This window comes from Rhinopithecus bieti, unplaced genomic scaffold (assembly GCF_001698545.2).
Source record: "Rhinopithecus bieti isolate Rb0 unplaced genomic scaffold, ASM169854v2 scaffold_15136, whole genome shotgun sequence".
Lineage (NCBI taxonomy): Eukaryota > Metazoa > Chordata > Mammalia > Primates > Cercopithecidae > Rhinopithecus > Rhinopithecus bieti.
In genome coordinates this window covers 1,792,599-1,805,690 of record NW_016808217.1, presented here as the reverse complement: position 1 = coordinate 1,805,690, position 13,092 = coordinate 1,792,599, and the positions used below count along the sequence as shown (strand labels likewise).

General features: G+C 39.8%; 1 protein-coding gene across 1 annotated transcript in view; it reads right to left on the bottom strand.

Annotated features, from left to right (window-relative positions):
* TATDN1 (TatD DNase domain containing 1) overlaps positions 1–13,092 on the bottom strand; it is a 51,806-nt gene that overhangs the window by 7,009 nt on the left and 31,705 nt on the right. Inside the window, exons 7-11 of the mRNA XM_017885919.1 lie at positions 11,793–11,878; positions 11,667–11,706; positions 11,029–11,083; positions 9,300–9,376; positions 536–606 (exon numbers count right to left, since the gene is read on the bottom strand). Of these exons, the coding sequence (XP_017741408.1) occupies positions 536–606; positions 9,300–9,376; positions 11,029–11,083; positions 11,667–11,706; positions 11,793–11,878 (329 nt within the window). The remainder of the gene's footprint in view (positions 1–535; positions 607–9,299; positions 9,377–11,028; positions 11,084–11,666; positions 11,707–11,792; positions 11,879–13,092) is intronic.

Below are 13,092 nucleotides of genomic sequence, written 5' to 3'. Positions count from 1 at the left end.
TTTTTTTTGATATGGAGTCTCACTCTGTCACCCAGGCTGGAGTGCAGTGGTACAATCTCGGCTCACTGCAAGCTCCACCTCCCGGGTTCACGCCATTCTCCTGCCTTAGCCTCCCGAGTAGCTGGGACTACAGGTGTCTGCCACCATGCCCGGCTAATTTTTTGTATTTTTATTAGAGACGGGGTTTCTCCATGTTAGCCAGGATGGTCTCGATCTCCTGACCTCGTGATCCACCTACCTTGGCCTCCCAAAGTGCTGGGATTACAGGCGTGAGCCACCACACCCGGCCCTCCTGAGTTATATTCTAACATCTCATTTTCTAAGTGCTTAGACATAGCAAACTTCTAAAATTGAAAAAAATCATTTGCATATATTTTTCCATTAATAACCCCCAAAGATGTTCTGGAAAACATAATTGTTGAGGTTGAGCGTGCTGTTTTAAAATACTTGTCCACTTAAAGTTTGAAGTCAAATTTCTTTTTCTTTTGTGTTTGGTATGGTTTAATATGAAACAAAATTCTGAAAACAAACTTACCTGTCTCGATCATTAATTTTTCACTAGGAATTGACTTCAAAACTTCCAAATTAGCTTCAGTTTTCAGTGAACTTAAAAAAAAAAGGGTATACATATATTTATTTTTAAAGGCAGCAATTAACGAATACCTTTTTTCATATCACAACTTGTCTAAAGTACTACAAGACCAATCCAAAACCCCATAACATTTTGTTTTCAGTATACTTTAGAAAGTATTTGCACACTACCATACTTCAACAATCCAGATTAAGATCTATTTTAACCCTATCTGCCTTCCAGGAACGCAATTTTCCATGCTTATTAGTTGGTTTCCAACAGCACTCCATATCAGTCTAAGTAAAATTTAACTTTTTAAAAAAAGAATTCATTTGCTTCTGAGTAATTTGCATAACTTAGAGGTGCTCCTAAGGCTGTTAACATTCATTTCCTGAATTTTCCATTTTTAGCCCAAGATAGATTCTTCACTCTACTTGAGCAGAATTATGTATCTGCACCCTTGCCATGGTTTCTTTGTAGGATGAACTCGACTCCTTGAATCTGGCTTTGGCCTCAAGTCTTGCTATGGCTGCCTGAGCCTCTATCAGCCAAAACCCAGCTGACTCAAAGATCCATGAATGCAAACATAAACGCTTCCTGTAATGTGGCAGTGAGGTTTGGGATGGTGTAGCATATAATGTGATGACAACTAATACTGCTCTTGTATTACTTTAAAAACACAATTTTTGTAACCACAAATTAAATTAATTTTTTAGAGCAGTTTTAGGTTTACAGCAATAAAAAGTATAGAGATTCCCCAACCATATGTCCCCACTCTCAGAATTTCACACCATAATGGTAGGTACGTTTGTCATTGATGAACCTACCTTGACACAAAATTGCCATTCCAAAACCCACAGTTTACAGTTTACATTAGGGTTCACTTGGTGTCATGTTCTGTGGGTTTGGACAAATACGCAATTACGTCTATCTACCATCGTGGTATCATACTGAGTAGTTTCATGGTCTTAAAAATCTGTGGTCTGCCTATTCATCCCTCCTTCCCTCTAACCCCTTATCTTTGAACCGTCTCCATAGTTTTGCCTTTTCCAGACTGTCACACAGTTTGAACTATACAGTATGTAGTCTTTTTCAGGCTGCCTTCTTTCACTTGGAAATGCACATTAAAATCCCATGTTTTTCATGCTTGATAGTTCATTTCTTTTGACATTGAATAATAGTCCACTGGATATACCACAGTTTATCCATTCACCTACTGAGGAACATCTTGGTTGCTTCCTTATATAGCATTTTTAATTTCAGCATTTGTTATTACAAAGAATTTAAGATATACATGAAATTAGGTAATGTGGACTTCTCATATAGTTATCACCCAGCCCCATCAATCATCAACCAGGACAATCCTGTTCCATCCACTTACCCCTACTCTCTCCTGTATTATTTTAAAAGGAAATTCGAAATGTACAGTTCTAATATTTCAGCATTTAATTCAGGATGTTTCAGCATGTATCTCTGAGCATAAGGATTCTCTTTAAAAAATGCAACCACAATACTATTATCATATTTAAGAAAAACCCCAATCTTCTAGTATTCAAATTTCCAGTTGTCTCAGAGGCATACATTCTTTTTAAGTTTGATTAAATTAGGGCACAAATAAGAGGCCTACACATTGCAATTGGTCATTGTCTTCTAAAGTCTCAGCCTATTAAAATCTCCTGCATCTTTTCCCCCTTCAAATTTATTTGTTGAAGAAACCAAGCTGTTCACCCCGTGCAGTGCCCTAGTCTTGATTTTGCTGATTTTATCTGTGTTGCAGTTTAACAGGTTCCTCTGCCCTCTGTATTTTTTTTTTTTTTTTGAGACGGAGTCTCGCTCTGTTGCCCAGGCTGGAGTGTGTTGGCAAAATCCCAGCTTGCCGCAACATCCACCTCCCGGGTTCAAGCGATTCTCCTGCCTCAGCCTCCCGAGTAGCTGGGACTACAGGTGCCTGCCACCATGCCCGGCTCATTTTTGTATTTTAGTAGAGAGGGGTTTCACCATGTTGGCCAGGCTGGTCTCAAACTCCTGACCTCAGGTGATCCACCCGCCTCGGCCTCCCAAAGTGGTGGGATTACAGGCACGAGCCACTGCACCTAGCCTGCCCTCTGTATTTCTTATAGGAGATCTAGAGTACCATCTACAGGCTGGATAAGACTTGGGTTGGATGTTTCTGGGGGAAGACCATTTCTTAGGTGGTGGTGTGATCTTTCATCTACAGGCATATATCTGGTTCTATTTTTGTGATCTAAGGCAGCCATGGATGCCCAGTGCATAATTCACCAGGAGCTACAAAATGCTGATATAATTCTACCAGCCCTTTACTTATTAGAGTACTTCCATAAAACGAAAATTCTCTATGTCTACTACTTGATTGCTCAAATATATGTAGTTTGTACAGAAAATATGTATCTTTCTGTCAAATGTGTTGATTCCCTAGCTGCTTCCACTGGTGCTATTATTTTAACATCACCATTCATTCATATGAGGAGCTCTTATTCTTTTATGTTCTTTTAGCATTCTGTTCATATTTCATGTGTGTAACATCTCAAATCCCACTATGTTGGGTCTCACTGGGGTTAGGTTTTCTATTTATCTTGGCCTTTTTCTTTCATGCTTCTGGTTCACCGCATTTGTCTGGTGGTCCTTGGATATCCATTTATATTTAGGGAGGTTGCTAGTGTTGCGTTTCCTTTGCTTTTGTGAAAGCAGGACTGTTTTATTACCAGTTCTCTTCTCTGAGTGGGGATTCTTAGTGAGACCTTCTTGTGGGAGAGGGTATATTATGAAACTACATTTAAAGGTAAGAGTATAGGGAGCTAATTGTTAGGCTCATGGTTCTCTAAATGCTTTCCTTTATGGATTGATAATAAGCACGCCAAGCCTTAGTCCTCACCAGTTTTTTCAATTTTCTTAAGAAAACCCCTGCCCCTGGCTGCTGTGTAAATGTTTACTGCTTTTGTCCTGTATGCACAGGAGTGGATATGGGAGTGAGATCTTTTCTCTATATAGGCCCTCAATTGATCATCCTTTCTAGTCCTATTTCACACTAATTCTAAGCTTAAAGCACCCCCCCACTCCATTGGATTTTGTTTGCTAGACTTGCTCCCATCTCTTCTGAGGCCCCTTAGTGGTGTAATCTAAGCTTTCTCTTTCTGTTTTACCTGTCTTCAGAAATCCACAGAACAGACGGAGTGTCTCACTGTCACCTGGGCTGGAGTGCAATGGCGCAATCTCGACTCACTGCAACCTCTGCCTCCCGGGTTCACACAGTTCTCCTGCCTCAGCCTCCCAAGTAGCTGGGATTACAGGTGTCCACCACCACACCTGGCTAATTTTTTGTATTTTTAGTAGAGACAGGGTTTCACTATGTTGGCCAGACTGGTCTCAAACTCCTGACATCGTCATCCGCCTGCCTCGGCCTCCTGAAGTACTGGGATTACAGGCGTGAGCCAATGTGCCTGGCCTCTTTTTTTTTTTTTTTTTTAAATTTAAGAGATAGGGATCTCGTTAAGTTACCCAGACTGGTTACACCTGTAGCTCTAGCTACTAAGGATGCTGTGGCAGGAGCATCACTTGAATTCCTGGGCTTACCCAGCTACAGAACATTTATTAGCAAAAAACTGGCCTTTTTTCTTTGCTATTATAGATTCTTTCCTTTTTCAATATCTATAATTTTATTTTAGTAGGATTTTAGAGGGGTGGGTGGGATGTCATTAGTCTGACATTAAGTAGCAATTAGTGCTCTCTAGAAAAATAAAATTCTTATTTTCAGCCAGCTTGGTCAATATAGATATTTTGTAAACTATACTGATGTGGTTGGTATGGATAGTATATTTAAAAGTTTTCTTTTTTTTCTTTTTTTAAGACGGAGTCTCACTCTGTCGCCCAGGTTGGAGTGCAGTGGTGTGATCTCGGCTCACTGCAAGCTCTGCCTCCAGGGTTCACGCCATTCTCCTGCCTTAGCGCCCCGAGTAGCTGGGGTTACAGGCGCCTGCCACCTTGCCCGGCTAATTTTTTGTATATTTAGTACAGAGGGGGTTTCACTGTGTTAGCCAGGATGGTCTCAATCTCCTGACCTCATGATCCGCCCGCCTCGGCCTCCCAAAGTGCTGGGATTACAGGTGTGAGCCACTGTGCCCGGCCTATTTAAAACTTTCAAAAATTTTTAGATTATTTGTATTTTTGATCTCACGAAATCATGTCTGATTAGCTTAATATTCTACGTCTATCCTATGACTGTAAAAATTTGCCCAAATATATATACTAATAAATATTTTAAAGAGAAGCCAGTATTTCTGTTTAGTAAGGTTTCCCATTTAATGATGAGCAACTACACGATTCTGAAGTCAAGTCTGAAATACATCTTCCCATTTTCTTTTTTTTTTTGAGACAGAGTCTCGCTCTGTCACCCAGGCTGGAGTGCAGTGGCGTGATCTCAGCTCACTGAAACCTCCGCCTCCCGAGTTCAAGCGATTCTCCTGCCTCAGCCTCCCAACTAGCTGGGACTACAGGTGCGTGCCACCACCCCAGCTAATTTTTGTATTTTTAGTAGAGATGGGGTTTCACCACATTGGCCAGGCTGGTCTTGAACTCGTGACCTTGTAAACCACCCGCCTCAGCCTCCCAAAGTGCTGGGATTACAGGCGTGAGCCATGGGGCCCGGCCATCTTCCCATTTTCTTGGGGGAAAAATTATAATTTAACTTTTAGGAACCAAAGACTTTATGTGATATGTGGATTAAGTTATCACACCTCAGAGACTCAGATTAAGATGACAATGAATTAGATTTCAAAATAAGAATATAAACATCCATAATAAATGACTAACCTATTAATTCTGAAGCTAGTATTAATGTAGGAGAAAAGAATCTTTTGTGATTAGCTTAAAGCAACATCATAATAAACTCAAGATCATTTAGAAATACCTAAGACAGGGGCCAGGTATGGTGGTTCATGCCTGTAATCCAAGCACTTTGGGAGGCAGAGGCAGGTGGACAGCCTGAGCTCAGGAGTTTGAGACCAGCCTGGGTAACATGGTAGAACCCCATCTCTACAAAAAGTACAGACATTAGCCAACCATGGTGATAGGAGCTTGTGGTCTCAGCTATTACACTTGGGAGGACTGCTTGAGCCCAGGAGGTTGGGGCTGCAGTAAGTCGTCCAGCTTGCGAAACAGAGTGAGACCCTGGTCTCAAAAAAAAAAAAAAAAAAAAAAATTAATGGTTTTAAGTTGGTGAAATAAAGATCTTCTACCCCCTTCTCTTAAAAAAAACTTACAAGGAGAAAAGCAGGATTTTTTTAAATGAAACTAGGAGACATATGTTACCCCAAATTACAACATATAAAGTTGAAAGTGGACAGAGAAATGATAAACGACCAGTGTTTAAGTGCCAAGTGACTTAAATGTTACGTGCCTGGAGAGAAAGACAAGCAAACCCAGAAGCAGATACAGTCCCTAGAAAGTGGAGTAAGGCAGGGACTGAAATGGAGATTGTTTGAGAAAACTTCAAGAGAAGACAGGGTTCCTAGGTTACGTATCTGTGACTTGGTGCAGAGAAAGAGGTGCTGGGTCTCAAGAGAACCTACATCAGAAACAGTTGGAGAACAACAAGCACAGAGGAGTACAGGCGTCAGGCACAGGCCTAAGCATGGAGACTGGGGCAGCCCACTGAACAGGGAGATCCTCTAACCCATCCTGCTCCAAAACACTGTCAGGGACATTTATAAAGCCCTTCCCTCCACTCTTCCCCACTTTTCCAGCAGAGAACACAAGATCCCTTTCTGGAGAAACTGAACCAACCCAGAAAAAGATCTCTACAAACTGATATTTGGGAATCCCTAGCAAAAAGTCAATTGGCCATCTGAGCCTGCCAGTTGCTGGAATGCCTTCTAGAGAGCTTCCAAATGGCTTTTTTTTTTTTTAAATAGACAGTGAGGACTGCCTGACATTTGAAGAAAGTTTCCATCATCACAGAGACCAAAGGAAAGAAGAAAAGGTGACTGTGAGGAAACAAATGCAGGAAGACAAGCAGAAAGTAACTTTATCATTCATGCTTTTCGAGAGATGAGAAGACACTGCAGTATAAGAATAGAGTGTTCAGAAATTGAAAAAAGCTGAAGTAAATTTCATAAAAAGGGTTATAAAATATAGCACTTTTTTTGGAAGGAGGGAAACAATGGAAATAGAATAAAAAGAATACAAGTTATCAGTCTGGTATGCCCAAGAAAAGAACAGTAAAGAAAAATCAAATTCCAAGGATGGGTAAAGATGAGACCCCCACTGGAAGGGCTAATGAGAAAGCAACAGTAGGCATATGAAAACCATCAACACACATCTTCGTGAAATTTCACATCAGAGATGAAAAACTAAAACCTTTCACAAGAGAAGAAAACTAGGTCACAGGTAAAGGATTAGGAATCAGAGTAGCAACTTCATCAACACTAGAACCTACTGATGGAACAGTATAAATTCTCCATGAAAATGATTTCTGATCTTGAATTTTATGCACACAGAAACTATCAATTGACAGTGGGGTTCTCTCCCCTTTCATTAACTATCCAGGCTAACTTGTAAGAGGAAGAGCAGAAAAAAAAATTCATTTTCAAACATGCAAAATCTCAAGAAACTTAATTCCCATGAAAACGTCCTCAGAGGATGTTATAGAATGTGTTCCACTAAAACAAACACACAAGGAATACATGGGATCTAAAAATAGGAACTAGCCCAAACTGAAACAGACAGATGGAAGAGTCTGCAACTGATGGGACTATTATATCTAGACAGGTTTGCTCATGTGGTCTACCGTGCTTAACATTTCTTTTCTCGTACTACTTTTTGTTTTCCTGGATTAACCTCCCTCATATTTTTATTTACCTGGCTTTCTTAAACTTGAAGCCCAGCCTGGGCACATAGCAAGATCCCGTCTCAACTTTAATGTAAAAAACAGCTGGGTGTGGTGGCACACACCAGTAATCCCAGCTACTCAGGAGGCTGAGGTGGGAGGGTTGCTTGAGCCCGGGAGGTCAAGGCTGCAGAGTGGTGATCACACCACTGCATTCCAGCTTGGGCTACAGAGCAAGTCCCTATCTTAAAAAAAACAAAAAAAACAAAAAAAACCCAAAAAACTTGAAACCCTCTCATACTTGGCATAGCTCTGTGAAATTATATACTTATATAGAAATAATAATGAAACATTTATAGAGACATAATAATGNCGTACTGCTTTTGTTTTCCTGGATTAACCTCCCTCATATTTTATTTACCTGGCTTTCTTAAACTTGAAGCCCAGCCTGGGCACATAGCAAGATCCCGTCTCAACTTTAATGTAAAAAACAGCTGGGTGTGGTGGCACACACCAGTAATCCCAGCTACTCAGGAGGCTGAGGTGGGAGGGTTGCTTGAGCCCGGGAGGTCAAGGCTGCAGAGTGGTGATCACACCACTGCATTCCAACTTGGGCTACAGAGCAAGTCCCTATCTTAAAAAAAACAAAAAAAACAAAAAAAACCCAAAAAACTTGAAACCCTCTCATACTTGGCATAGCTCTGTGAAATTATATACTTATATAGAAATAATAATGAAACATTTATAGAGACATAATAATGAAAACATTGAGTATGCATATAACCAAAAATTCTGAAATAATGACATTGAGAGTGATATGCAGAGAATAATGGAGGTAGGGGATTAGTACAGGATGTAAGAACTAACGTGCTCATATACCCCAATGAGAATAGACACAGGGGATGAATCAAGAGACAATAGTATATGGATATTATTTGGAAATATGGCGACAAATAGCAAAATTGTTGCCGCTAGAAAAGCTGACCTGGGGTAAGGTCATGCTGCGGGGACTCTGATTTTTGTTTATATCTGTGAGTACTACTTGACTTTTTAATCACTATGCATATATTCCTTGCATATTAATTTTAAAGTTAATTAAACCATTAAATATGAAAGCAGCTTAGACATTTAAACTCTGAACTCTAGAGCAAATATGTAATTCCATGATTCTACTTCCCTAGAGTTTACTCAAAAATAATGCAATTGGAAACACAATAATTTTAAGGGTATGAGACACTGAAGGACTGAAAGTCTTATACTATTTTGCAACTGATTAATGGGATACATTGATATCCTCTGAAAAGACACTGGTCAAAGCTCTTACATATTTGACAAAACCAACCCAGGGACCTGGCTGTGCTAGCTGAGTGTACTGAGTGTGTGAAGTTTAGTGTGATATAACAGCAGAAAGGTCACAGAGTGAGAAGCCAGAGGACATGGGTTCTCATACTTGGAGAAACTCTATACCTGTTTCCTAATTTCGTTGAGCCTCGGTTTCTTTGCCTGCAGAGATGTATGACTGTCATAGAATAACCTTTCGTCCGTAGACATGACATGTATATGTATACATAATGCTGTGAACACATTTTCAAGGGATCAAATGATCTGAGCATAAATTGGATTACTAGAGAAAGCTAGCTGCTGATCTCAACACAAAATAGTTTTCCATTATTAGGACATAATATACTAGTCTATAACTTCTGAGCTTTAACTTGTAATCGTAATGTACTGTTTAATTTCTTACATAATGACTGAAATTCCCAGCAAAGATCAGTGTAAACACACACAAATTTTAATGAAAATCAATCTTCATCAGCAATTCACTGTAAAACAATTTAAGAAATCTGCTTAAATAAAAGTTAAAAACAAAACAACCTAAGAACGTACCAACCATTAAATCCTATATAAAGATCCAAGTCAATCAAAGCAGCTGCTGCTTCCTTGGTACCATCAAATGAATGCACCTGGGGACATACAGGTATAATTTTATTATTATAATAATTACTCTTTAAAATTCTAAGTTACATTAATAAGACTTTGTAGGCAAAATATAGATCCCTGTAAGTTTTGGACCTCAGGATTTCAAAGGTGGTAGTCCCTATAATTTTTATTTTCATATCAGATTTCACAGTTATAACCAGTCATCATCTCCAGTGACATGATGCAAAACGTTAGCTGCTGAGAATTTCTCTCTTTAGAGTAGCAGTGTTGCTGTCTCCACACTAGCATTAGTGCAGAAGCTCCAGAAAGGGGTTTAGGAATAGACATATTCTTAGGCAAAAACATGAAGAAAGCTTAGAAATTTTATGGCACCATTTAAAACACGTTTTAAAATACTGATGAATTTTCTGTTAGAGGACTTTTTTTTTTTTTGAGATGGAGTTTCCCTCTTGTTGCCCAGGCTGGAGTGCAATGGCGTGCTCTTGGCTCACTGCAACCTCCGCCTCCCTGCTTCAAGCAATTCTCCTGCCTCAGCCTCCTGAGTAGCTGGGATTACAGGCATGCGCCACCACGCCTGGCTAATTTTGTATTTTTTTTTTTAGTAGAGGGTGTTTCTCCATGTTATTCAGGCTGGTGTCGAACTCCCGCCCCCAGGGGATCCACCCGCCTCGGCCTCCCAAAGTGCTGGGATTACAGGGGTGAGCCACCATGCCCGGCCAAGGATACTTTTTTCTGGAAGAGAAATTACTTTTAAGAGGCAAGGCAGGGCCAGGTGCGATGGCTCACGCCTGTAACCTCAGCACTTTGGGAGGCTGATGCCAGTGGATCACCTGAGGTTGGGAGTTCGAGACCAGCCTGACCAACGTGGAGAAAACGTATCTCTACTAAAAATACAAAATTAGCAGGCTGTGGTGGCGCATGCCTGTAATCCCAACTACTCGGGAGGCCTGAGGCAGGAGAACTGCTTGAACTCAGGAGGCGGAGGTTGCATTGAGCTGCGATCGCATCATTACAGTGCAGTCTGGGCAACAAGAGTGAAACTGTCTCAAAAAAAAAAAAAAGAGACAAGGCTGAAGAAATTCTTATAAATGGGTAAGACTGTTGCTTAAAAAGCATAAACCATAATCCCAGCACTTTGGGAGGCCGAGGTGGGCAGATCACAAGGTCAGGAGATCGAGACCATCCTGGCCAACATGGTGAAATCCCGTCTCTACTAAAATGCAAAAAATTAACCAGGCGTGGTGGTGCGTGCCTGTAGTCCCAGCTACTTGGGAGGCTGAGGCAGGGGAATCGCTTGAACCTGGGAGGCGGAGGTTGCGATGAGCCGAGATTGCGTAGAAGTGAATTCAAGGGCCAGGCACAGTGGCTTACACCTGTAATCCCAACATGTCAGGAAGCCAAGGTGGGCAGATTGCTTGAGTTTAGGAGTTCAAGATCAGCCTAGGCAACATGGTAAACTCCATCTCTACAAAATATACAAAAAAATTAGCTAAGCATGGTGGCGCATGCCTGTAGTCCCAGCTACTGGGAAGGCTGAGGATGGCTTGATTCTGGGGAAGCGGAGGTTGCAGTGAGCTGAGATTGTGCCACTCCACTTCAGCCTGGATGACAGAGCCAGATCCTTTCTCAATAACCAAAAAAAAAAAAAAAAAAAAAACAAAAAACCAAATTTCACAGGGTTTTCTTGTGAATGGAATTCTGTGCTCATTCTTGTACTCTGAACAAAGGAACTATAATTAAAACTGATTTGTGTTTATGCCACATCTGGCCCATACATTCAACAGTAAATTTACATGTCTTTCAAAGGATGGGAAAAGAAACTCCTAATTCTATTGAATTCTATCTAATTCACATGGTTTTCTTTTTTTTTTCTTTTTTAAAAAAAATTTAAATGTTGACGTCTGAATTAGGGGCCATCCTTCATAACCAAGATGCTTTATGTGTCACATAAATGTTAAGTATCCCTTATCCCAAGTATGTGGGACCAAAGGTGTTTCGTATTTCAGATTTTTTCAGATTTTGGAATATCTGCATATACATAAAAAGAAATCTTTGGGAAGGGACTCAAGTTTAAACATGAAATTCATTTATGTTTCATATACACTTTATACCATACCCTGAAGGTAAATAATTTAAATAACTGTGTGCATGAAACTAAATTTGTGTACAACTAATAATCAGAAAGCAAAGGTGTCACTATCTCATGTCAGTGCTTAAAAAGTTTCAGATTTTGGAATATTTTGTTCTTGGGAGCATTTGGATTTTTGGATTAGAGATGTTCAACTTGTATTAAAATGACTATTTTATACTTACCACTCCCCTACACAGCGATCTCTATTTCTTTTCATTATGTCTGTAAATTAAAACAAAGAATTTTAGCAAATAGCTTGATTTCTACAAAATTCTTAAGTTCTAAATGAGACTTTGGTTTTAACTCACCCAAAAAGTCAGCATGTGAGTTTCGACAATGAAGAAACATTGGTAATTTTGTTTGTTCTGACAGTTCAAACTGTTTTTCAAAATATCTGCATAATGCAAAAAAAAAATTTTCATTCCAAATTTTATTTTAGCATGAGGAAGGTAATGATGTCAAAACAGCTTTTAAGTTAAAGGTATTTAATTCTCTATAAATTACAGGACAATAATTATGAACATTTAAAGCACATCAGGCTTATCAAAGGGCTTTTATAACTTACAATTTTTGGAAAGAAATACTTCATTTTCTGGGCTTACAAAATTGTTTTCATAAAGTACCACCACTGGCCCCTTGCCACTGGGAGCACCATCAGTGGAAGTCAACTCACCAAGCGAGAAGCCCGGCAGAGCTTCATAATGCATGCCAATCTATTCCATTTTGCAACCAGTTTTTTATGTGCTGTTATAAAAGAAGTTACTGCCACTGGGCAAAATGAACAAGGTTTCCCTCAAAAACCAAATCTAAGTATTTGCTAAACAGCAAATAACTCAATTATGCTATTAAAAAAAGAAAATTACATGATAAAGTGGTAGCCCTGAATATCTTAGAGTACTTGATAAGAAGCTTTTTCCAAGTACCACATACCTTTGTCTCATTTGATCCTCAAAATAACCCAAGGATAAAAGCTGGTGTCGTACTTTGTCCAACATAACAATACCTGGCATGACCAACTTGGAACCAGACCTTCAGTGCTCTCATTCCAAGTCCCAGCCTAAATGGCAAAAATCTGTCACATTTTCAAGACGCTTCCTTCTGGTCCCGGAGTATAATGACAATATTCAGAGGATATAATGAATGTTCATTCTGTTTGTTTTTTCACTTCAACACAGTGCTCCCTCTTGTTCTCACAAATGGTAGGTTCAACTGAATCAGGGTAACAGGTGGCTTATTATTTTCTTAGATGTGCTTACCTCTTCTAAGTCCTTTAATTTGGGGAAACAATTTCTCTGTTTAACTTAAGCCTCTTTTGCTATATTTTCCTATATCATATTTCCTCATGTGCAGGACTATTTTACCCCCTTTGCACTCTTGAAAATGCTAAATTTTAAAATTAGAACTAGAAATGTACTTCTTAAGAAGCAGTCTTCAGGCTGGGCGTGGTGGCTCATACCTGTAATCCCAGCACTTTGGGAGGCCAAGGTGGGTGGATCACTCAAGGGTAGGAGTTCAAGACCAGTCTGGCCAACATGGTGAATGAAACCTTGTCTCTACTAAAAATATAAAAATTAGGCCGGGCGCGGTGGCTCAAGCCTGTAATCCCAG